The sequence below is a fragment of the Myotis brandtii genome, unplaced genomic scaffold, assembly GCF_000412655.1.
Source record: "Myotis brandtii unplaced genomic scaffold, ASM41265v1 scaffold744, whole genome shotgun sequence".
Classification (NCBI taxonomy): Eukaryota; Metazoa; Chordata; class Mammalia; order Chiroptera; family Vespertilionidae; genus Myotis; species Myotis brandtii.
The window spans coordinates 696,696-707,100 of NW_005370965.1; the positions used below are offsets into that span (position 1 = coordinate 696,696).

A 10,405-nucleotide genomic window follows, 5' to 3' on the forward strand; every position below is an offset into this window, starting at 1 on the left:
CACACATATTTCTCTGTAAAGCACACACAAAAGCAGGTAGCTTCTCCACACCAGCCCTTCCCTTGGGCCCAGGGAGGCAACCCAGGAAAGACAGAGCCTAGCAACAACCCAGGTGACCCTGGGGCGGCCTCTTACATCCGAAGTGGAGATGACAATGTTCCTCTGTGTTTACAGAATGGCTTAAAGTATTCCTCGTGGGTCTTTTCCCAGAGCAGACCCCAGCCTGGCCTCGTATGCTCACTCTGCCAGCTCAGCAGATGACCAAGAGGAGCCCTGTCGTTACTTAGGGGCCCCCATCCCCGCCAGTGAAAGAAGATTAAAAGTCCAGCTCAACCTGAAAATGTGCAGCCTTCCGAAAGCATGCCAGACATTCTCATTTAATTTTATTACAATCACCAACTCCTGAATGATAATTTCTCTAACTGCCCGGCCTTGTTTGTCTTCCTATTTATAGTCCACAAAGACTGGTATGTTGTGGGGAATTGGAAAGTGTCCTAGCTATGAGCGAAGAGCGGGGGAGGGAAGGAGAAACAGAAAACAAAGAAACAGAGAGAACTGTCAAAGCTAAAAGCAATTTCAGATCCAAGCTATAAAATGCTTCTGATAAGTTTAGGAAATTTTAAATTTCATGGCTCTAAGCTTGAGATGCAAACACATTTCCATATTAGTTAGAGCTCAAAGTTTGCAAGTAACAGAAACAAACTTGGCTTAATCAAAAAGGGGGTAGTCATTATATAAAATGATATCTCAAAAAAGTCAAGGGTAGCCCCGGCCAGGTGGCTCAGTTGATTGGAGCATCGTCCCTCTCACTAAAAGGTTGAGGTTCAATCCCCCGTGAGGGCACATACCTAAGTTGCAGGTTTGATCCCCAGTCGGGGTTACCGGAGGCAACCGGGCGATGTTTCTCTTGCATATCAATGTTCCTCTCTCTCTCTTTCTCCCCCTTCCTTCCTCTCTCTCTAAAATCAATAAAAATATATCCTCAGGTGAGGATAGAGATAGAACTGCTAACTTTGTTCCATCCTTACGCTTCTTATGTGTGTCTGTACACACACACAAACCTCAAATGCAAATAATATTTTACAGACAGTTTAGTAATCTGCTTTTGTCCTTACTTTTTTAAACATTGGTTTGTTTGTTAATCCTCACCTGAGGATATTTTCAGTGGAAGGGAGGAGGAGAGACAGAGAGAGAGAAACATCAATGTCCCATTGATTGGTCAGGCCCGTGCGGGGATCAAGCCTATACCTAGGTATGTGCCCTGGATCAGAATCGAACTGGGACCCTTCAGTCGGCATGCCAATGCTTTATCCACTGAGCCACACTGGGTAGGGCTTGTCCCTACTTTTTACATGGTCAACAACTGTTCTCTGGTCATGAGACACTGTGTTGCATCATCATTTTTAATGGTTCCTTGTATGCCATTCTCTAAAATGCCCTTAATGTACATGCATTATTTTCATAACTGGAAATGAAAAGGTTTAAGAGGAAGACAAATTTCCTTGTATGTTTGGGGAAAGCAGCAAAATAATACTTAACAGAGACCTACCTTTTGTATCAAAGAGCTTTACTTGGGTGTGACTTGCTTGGGAGAGTTAAAGAAAGGTAAGCACCTACTAAGTGCCAGGTTTTGAGAAAGGAACTGAAGACATGAGCAATTTTGTTTCCTGGCAACCCCTGTCCCATGTGATGATGGTAAGTCTGTTGACCATGGTGCCCTGTGGCATATGACCTGGCCTTAGCCAATAACAGTCCCCTGAATGCAATGATTGGTCCCCTGAATGCAGTGATGACGAACCTATGACACGCGTGTCAGAGGTGACACGCGAACTCATTTTTTTGGTTGATTTTTCTTTGTTAAATGGCATTTAAATATATAAAATAAATATCAAAAATATAAGTCTTTGTTTTACTATGGTTGCAAATATCAAACAATTTCTATATGTGACATGGCACCAGAGTTAAGTTAGGGTTTTTCAAAATGCTGACACGCCGAGCTCAAAAGGCTCGCCATCACTGGTCGAGGACATGGGCGTGCATTCCTAGTAGGGCCAATCGGAGGCATTCCTCTAGGACTGGTATGAAAAGAAGCCCTCTATTCACTGGGGTTGCTAAACTGGGGCACTGAACCTTGGAGCTGCTGTCCGCCATCTTGCAGGTGCTGGGACAATGCCCTATGTAGAAGTAGAAGATGAGGTGGACACGGAAGAAAGCACAGTCAAGATGTCGAGATATGGCAAGAGAATGACCCTGGATTACTTATATCTAATGCATTTCTACTTCTTCATCTCCCAGGTATGCGAACCAATAGTTATTTGATTTTTCTCATTTACATTAGTTGGCATTCTCTTCCTGTCACTTACAACTAAGAGTTCTGATACAGGCAAAGGAAGAGAACTTGGTTCTCCCCAACAGTCCTGAGGAAAAGTATCAACACTCCCATATTAAGACAGAAAAACTGAGGCACAGAAGGAAAATAACATGCTGAAGTTCTGCAGCTTGTGTGAGACTGAGGTCTGACAGCAAACCTCCCTCCATAAGCACAGCGTGGTAACAGCAAGTGAGCCTATACCTCTGGAGGTATAACTGCTAGAGGTGGGACCATATGGGGCTCCGAACTGACAGAGGAGTGAATGCAAAGGTCACTGAGCTCTGTAGGCAGGTTGAAAACCCACCATGGAACCCTTGGAGATGTCCAATTCTCTACTGTCCAACGTCTGTGGGAAATGGCCAAACCAGCATCTCCACAGCTAACCAAGCATCCTGGACTCCGGAAAGAGCAAATTTGGGGGGCCCTTTGGTAAAACTCAGAGCAGGGATTGTGTTAGCTCAGTTGGTGACTTGCACAGACCTCTCAACACCCTCTCGATTTCTGTTCCCCAGAGATCCCAACTTTGCCACAGAAGCTCTTTCCCCAGTGTTGCCTCCAAAGCTTCACCAAGCAAAAGCTTTTACCTTCTACACCCCAGGGGCATCCGGGTAGGAAAGAGTCAGTGCCCAGTACCACACATGCATGACATAAATGAACCAAGGGCAGGTGAGGGAGCAGGAGGGACAGGTGGGAAGGCGACCATGGCGAGTGACACATGTGACATACAGGCTGCAGCTCAGGTCCAGCCATGGGTTGGGGCCTGATTTCAGGCAAATGCTGATCTTTTTGGCCCTGTAGCTCCCAGCTCTGCGATGAAGGCTGGACCGGATTATCCTAGTTGTGGGGGTTATGCCCAACACAGGTTTTCTGTGATCTCCCATCTTCACATCTACCAGTTCAGAAAGGAAGCGATGGAAGAATCTGGAGTTGATTTGTGGGCATTGAGAGGCAAGGCCAGTTTCATCACAGCTGGGCAGGGACTCGTGGATGCCAGTCAACTGCAAAGACCCCAGGAAGAGCCTCCACGGCCCTATCTAGCCTGGACAGAAGACCAGTACTCGGTCAAAGTCACCATTGGAAAGCAGGATGCTGGCGCTCCACTGTTTCTGGAATAACCAAGGGTAAACACCAGGAAGGACAGTCTTCTCTATTTCTGGCCCCTGAGGGATCAGCTGAGACACGCCTGAGAACAGACTGCAGCAGCTGGGCTAATGCCCAGAGCCTTCAGTCCGGATGTTGTCCCCAGGTTATTCTAATTCCAGGCCACTCTGACACACCTAGAGGCCTTTCAATAAAACTCAAACATGTAAGACATGGAATTCCCTTTCTTCTGGGCTTGCATCCTTACCCCAGGAGGAACCCAATGGCCTTGAGCCTCCTCCCCACTCGCCAAACAGAAATGGCTGTATCACCCACAGGGGGTCAGCCTGTGAATCTGTGTGCACTCTATCAGGAAAACATCTGCACATACAAAATTTCGCCTGCAGTTTCAGTGTTCAAAGGCCAAAAGGACCATTCCTTTTAGAGAGAGAGTGGAAGGGAAAAAGAGAGAGAGAGAGAGAGAGAGAGAGAGAGAGAGAGAGAGAGAGATTGATTTGTTGTTCCACTTATTTATGCATTCATTGGTTGCTTCTTATATGTGCCCTGACTGGGGATAGAACCCACAATCTTAGGGATGTGTTCTATCCAACTGAGCTACCCGGACAGAGCAGCCTTTTTTTTTTTTACTATTTTTAAATGCTTACTATAAAAATGAAAAGTTTTTAATATATATTTTTAAAAGTATATACTTATATAACCACCAAAACTTTGCACCCAGAAATATCTACTATGAACATTTTGGTGAATATCCTTCCAGATTTCTCGATACTTATACCACTTTACCCAAATGAGGTTAACCTACCCACACTTTCTTTTTTCTTTTTTTTCCAATTGATTTTAAAGAGAGGAAGGGAGAGAAAGAGAGAGCATTGATGAAAGCGAGAAACATGGATAGGCTGCCTCCCACATATGCCCTGATAGGGGATTGAACCCGCAACCTCAGTATGTGCCCTGATGGGGAATCGAACCTGTCACCTTTTTAAAATATATATATTTTTTATTGATTTCAGAGAGAAAAAGAGATGGAGAGCAAGATAGAAACATCAATGCTGAGAGAGAATCATTGATTGGCTGACTCCTGCACACCTCCTACTGGGGATTGAGCCCACAACCTGAACATGTGCCCTGACATGGAATCAAACTGCAACCTCCTAGTTCATAGGTTGATGTTCAACCACTGAGCCACACTGGCTGGGCCGAACCCACCACCTTTTGGTGTACAGGACAATGTTCCACACAACTGAGCTCCCTGGCCAGGGCCACACTGACTTTCAATCTCCTTTCTGAGCATCTCCCCATGGCAGAACTGAGATTCACTAACACCTTAAATTGTTTTTACAAGCAGAACTGTAGATTAAATATCCAAACACTGCTCTAGAGAGGCCTAAGCCATTTGTAATCCAGGAGACTGTAAATTTGAGGGTGCCCTCAGGGACACTCCCCCTCCAGGGGCTCAGGGTTGCAGGACACAGGTACCTCACGGAAGCTGAGCTTGCCGTCAAAGTCCTCGTCCACCTCCTTGATCATGCTTTTCAGGCCCAGGTGGGTCTGGGGGGCCCCCAGCTTCTCCATCATCAGCTTCAGCTCCATCAGGTCGATGAAGCCGTCCCGTCCGGCATCATACCTGCAGAGTCAAAGGAAGTACACTGATGAGGCATGGCACAGCCAGGACGAAAGAACACCTGTCACTCTCCCAAATGTGTGAATCTTTTTTTGGCCTCACTTGTTGAAAAGCAACTCAAATACCTCCTGCTTTGCAGCACCTGGATCACCGCATCAGAAGGGACCACCTTCCTCAAAACACCTTTGGGAACTGCTATGATTCACAGTGGATCTTGTACTACATGTTTGTTTTAATGACTTATCTCGATAAGTGGGCCATCGTTTCTTGAGGATGAAAATGTTCCTGGTTACCTTTATTCCTCCCATTTCTGTCAATACACATCAACTGAATCTCCTGATACTGGACAACCGAAGAGCTGGAGGAATGCGCCCCATGGACCCACTATATTCACACGGAGCAACCAGAGATTCCAGTAGCCTCCCCTCGGGTTCTCTACCCCCATTTCCACCAACCCCTCCTCTCATCCTTCCGTCTCCTGCTTATGCTTCCTGCCCTTGCACGAGGTTGTGAATCAGGCTTGGTCACTGCACTCTGGCTTTATGCTTTGCCCTCTGGCTCACTCATCTAGTCTCCAGTTCTGAATGGTCACTTTTGTGTGACTAACAGCTGAGAGAGGTCCCAGCTCTGCCCTCTTGTCTGAGTTTTAACCACAGAGCCAGCACCTCTGCTGGTTGTCCCTCGAACCCCCCATCCCTCTGCCTGGAAACAAACCCAGCCGCCCCCCGTGGAGATGCAGCCCTGCCCTCTACTCCAGAATGCCTCGGTCAGCCAGCAGGGCCTTCTTTAGCCTCTGGCCTCTGCTTTCTCCTGACCACTCCACCTGCCTGCTCTACACACTCGGACTATTACAGCATTTTCTCACAGACTCCCTGGCCTCCTTCCTTCAAGTCCATCTTATTTTCTGCTGCCCAGAGTTCTCTCTTTGCTCTCTTGCTTTAAAAAACATTATTCATGCATAATCGCCGAAAGGTGGAAACAACCCACATATCCATTGACAAATGAGTGGATAAATAAAGTGTGGTATATCCATACAATGGGATACATGCTGCGACATGAATGAACCTTGACAACATTATGCTAGGGTTGAAATAAGCCAGACACAAAAGACAAATACTGCACAATTACATTTAGATGCGGTATCTAGAATTCATAGCGATAGAAAGTAGAACAGTGGTTGGCAGGGAGTGGGGGAATGAGGAGTTACTGTTTAATGGACTAGAGCCACTATTTTCAACCAGTGTGCAGCGGCACACTGGTGTGTCATAAGAATTTTTAAAACATGCAATACCTGATATATCATCAGGGCACTGACCTCTTTTCCCTTAAATTGTCAAAGAAAAAAATGACAACAACCAACACAACAATAACTGTCTGGTGTAAATGACAGTTATACCTAATTTTTTTTTTTTTTTTTGTTAGATTGGCCAAAAAAAAAAATTTTTTTTTTTTTTGGTGTGCCACAGAATTTTAGTAATGAGTTTATGTGTGCCATGAGATGAAAAAGGTTGAAAATCTCTGGGCTAGAGTTTCAGTTTGGGATATGAAAAAGTTTCTGGAGACGGATGGTGGTAATAGTTACAGGAGAATGTGAATGTACACTTAATGGTTAAGATGGTAAATTTTATGTGTATTTTAGCACTTTACAAAATTAAACAAATAAAAAAATCTGTTTTCTTCACTATCTATCTCGCCCTTCCCCAAACCTAACAACAAAAGCCCACCATTGTTGGGAACCACACCACCACCCACCAGGAATTACAGCCTGTAGGCAACCAGAAATCCATCTCTGTGGGCTGGAGGTATTCTGAGGCCCACGGGGTCGGGCTGGAGACGAGGCCTGTACTCCTCAACATGATCTGTTCCAGCCACAGTGGCTGACTCATGCCAATCCTCCCACCCAGAACACACCACCCACCCACCCCTGACTCTCTATGGTGGCCTTTCTATACCCAAGAACTCTGGAAGCTGTCCCCTTCTCTCCTCTGATCTCCAACAGCACCCACTGTCTGTCCCCCTCTGGAACTCGCTGATGCGACCTCCTTCTGCATGGCATCTTCTAACTCAAGCAGCTCTGTGCTCTCACTAAGCACTGCCTCCTTGCCTAGAAGAATCACAGTACAAGTGCTACTGGGTGCAGGCGAGACCCCTCGGTCTGCTGGTGACTCCAAGGGGCACTTAAGGACAAGACAGGTGTTCCAGGTCTGGAATGAGCAAGGTTCTTCTAGGTTTCCAGGAAGGGGGCAGAGTATATGAATCACAGATGGACCAGTCCAGGATCTAGTATTACCAAAGGATGGTTTCTGAGCCCTTTAAAAAGGAAGCAATGATTGCCATCAGTTCAATAAATATAATTCAGGGCCTTATTTACTTGGTTTTAACTTCTTTTTAAAGTAACGGCTTTATTGAGATATAATGTATATCATAAAATTCATTTTTAAAATTTGAATTCACATGATTGTGCAGCCACCATCACTATTTAATTCCAGAACATTTTCGTCACTCAAAAATAAATCTGTATGGTTATTCCCATTCCCCTCTCCCCCACACCACCCCCTAGCACTGCTAGTTTGTTTTCTGTCTTTATGTATTTGCCTATCTGGACAGTTCAGATAAATGAAATCATACCATATGTGACCTTTTGTATCTGGTTTCTTTCATTTAGCATAATGTTTTCAAGGTTCATCCATGTTGTGGCATATGTTAATCGGTATTTTATTCCTTTTTATTTATTGCCAAATAATGTGCTATTGTATAAATACACTATATTTTATTTATCCTGTCATCAGTTGATAGACATTTGAGTTGTTTCCACTTTTGGTTGTTATAAACAATGCTGCTATCACACTCACGGACAAGTTTCTGTGTAGACATACATTTTCATTTCCCTTAGGTATATATCCAAGAGTGGAACTGCTGAGTCACATGTTCATTTGCTTTTGAAACAAGATTGTCAAGCTAGTCCAACAGAAAGCCACGGCTAACCTGTTATCTCTGCCAGGGTGAGCAAGGCCCCTCTGATAGGCTGCTGGGGGAAAGATAAACAGGTCATAGATGCCTATACAATTAGGTGGGTTTGCTATTGGGTGTAGAGCAACCTAGAGAGGGTGCCAACTATCACATTTGCTGGTGACACAAAGCTGGGGCAGAAGCAAGGCCCAAAAGATCTCAGCAAACTGGTGATGTCCAGGGATAAATCAGAGCAAGGAAGAGCTCATATTATCTAGCAATTCCACTTCTGGGTATACACCCAACAGTACTGAAAGCAGGGACTTGGCCCGGCCAGCATGGCTCAGTGGTTGAACGTCAACCTATGAACCAGGAGGTCACAGTTCGATTCCCGGTCAGGGCACATCCCCGGGTTGCAGGTTCAATTCCCAGTGTAGAGCATGCAGGAGGCAGCTGATCAATGATTCTCTCTCATCATTAATGTTTCTCTCTCTTTCTCCCTTTCCCCTCCTCTCTAAAATCAATAAAAAAAAATTTTTTTTAAAAAGAAAGAAAGCAGGGACTCGAACATGTTTATAGCAGCATTATTCATAATAGTCAAAGGTGAAAACAATTCAAATGCCCATTGATGGATGACTAAATAAACAAAATGTGGTGAGTACTTACAGTGGAATATTATTCAGTTTTAAAAAGGAAAGAGCCCGGCCAGTGTGGCTCAGTTGGTTGACCATCAACCCATGAACCAGGAGGTCATTGGTTCAATTCCTGGTCAGAGCACATGCCTCAATAGGGGGCAAGCAGGAGGCAGTCAATTGATGTATCTCTCTCATCGATGTTTCTTTCTCTCTATCCCTCTCCTTTCCTCTCTAAAAATCAATAAAAACATATTTTAAAAAAAGAAAATGGAAGGAAATTCTGGCACATGCTACAACATGGACAAACACTGTATGATTCCACTTATATGAGGTACCTAAAATAGTCAGACTCACAGAGACAGAAAGTAGAATGGTGGTGGGAATGGAATGGGGTGCTATTATTTCATTGTTATTGTTAACAGAGTTTCAGTTTTACAAGATGAAAAGAATTGTGGAGATGGATGGTGGTGATGGTTGCACAACAACGTGAATACACATAATGCCACTGAAACCGTGCACTTAATAATGGGTAAAATAGTAAAATTTATACCTTATCACAATTTTTTTTAAAGGCAAGGTCGCAAAACTAAGTCCTCCTCACCCACTTCTCAGGTGCAGGTTTTGGAGGAAAGGGCTCAGTGGCATGTGCAATGACATTTGGAGATTTGCCAGACGTCAGTGAGTTTGAGGGCTGCCCAAAACCCATGGGTAAAATCATGACGGCGAGAAGGAAAAGTTCCAAATCCTGGATAAAGGGGGCGCGGTGCTCCCCAGCCCACAATAGTCAGCTCCACTCCAGGCTGATCCCAACACGGGGGGACATGGGCCTGGTCAGTGGGGAGCACCCGGGAAGGGGGATGGTGTTTAAGACCCCACACCAGGATTAGAGAAGGAACCTGGAGCACCTGGCACCGGGAAGCAGACAGCTGTCCTCAGATTGTGCATTTACTTCCCAGGAACCTTTCCGAAGGACGGCGAGGGCTGGGCTCCGTGCGTGGTCAGGACAGAAGCGGCCTTAGCCAGCACAAGGAAGAGCTCTCTGGCAAAAACAGGCGACTAGGAGGAGACCTGAGAAAGGAGAGCTCTTACAAACAGGCCACGGGGACAGTCTCCGTTACAGGGAGTCCTAGTCAAAGTAAACAGGCTTCTTTAGGTGGAACTTTCCAGAGCCTTCCATACGGTCATGTGTCTGAGACTTAGCAGAGGAAAACAGCACACAGACTCGTCTGACCACTGGTCTCTGCCTCTGGGAATTTCCACCGGAGAAGGCACAACGGACAACCGGGGTACCAAAGAGAATACTTTGGGAAACACTTCCCTGGGCAGTTCCAGAAGGGCGACCAGTGAAACGACCAGGACAGCTGCTTCCATGCTGAGATTTTGAATGAAATGCCCCCCACCCACTGCTCAGCCCACAGTGTGCATTCCACCAAAGTTTGCGGAGGAAACTAAAGCGATGAAGGGGGGAGGGGTGCATTCAAGATGTGAACCATTGGGGGCTGAAGCCGAGAGGGTTAGGGTCTGGACACTAAGGAAGGAAAAGAGAAGGCAGGAAAGTCACAGCCCCAAAACTTAGGTGAAAAGACTGAGGAGGGCCAGAACGAAGAGGTAAGCAGGGGCGAGGATGGAGATAAGAAAAGATCAGGGAACAAAGTGGGAATTTGTCCTGGGGTAGGGGGTGGGGAGGGGCACGAAGAGGACCAGGGTCTCCCTGCTCCCCTAACCTGG

At 45.8% G+C, this 10,405-nt stretch overlaps 1 protein-coding gene across 2 annotated transcripts in view; it reads right to left on the reverse strand.

The window, feature by feature from the left end:
- Nucleotides 1-10,405, reverse strand: part of EFHD1 (EF-hand domain family, member D1) — a 38,426-nt gene that overhangs the window by 11,049 nt on the left and 16,972 nt on the right. For both annotated transcript variants that reach the window (XM_014530606.1, XM_014530607.1), the window contains exon 2: nt 4,949-5,096. In XM_014530606.1, coding sequence (XP_014386092.1) covers nt 4,949-5,062 — 114 coding nt within the window. In that variant the 5' untranslated portion in view covers nt 5,063-5,096. The remainder of the gene's footprint in view (nt 1-4,948; nt 5,097-10,405) is intronic.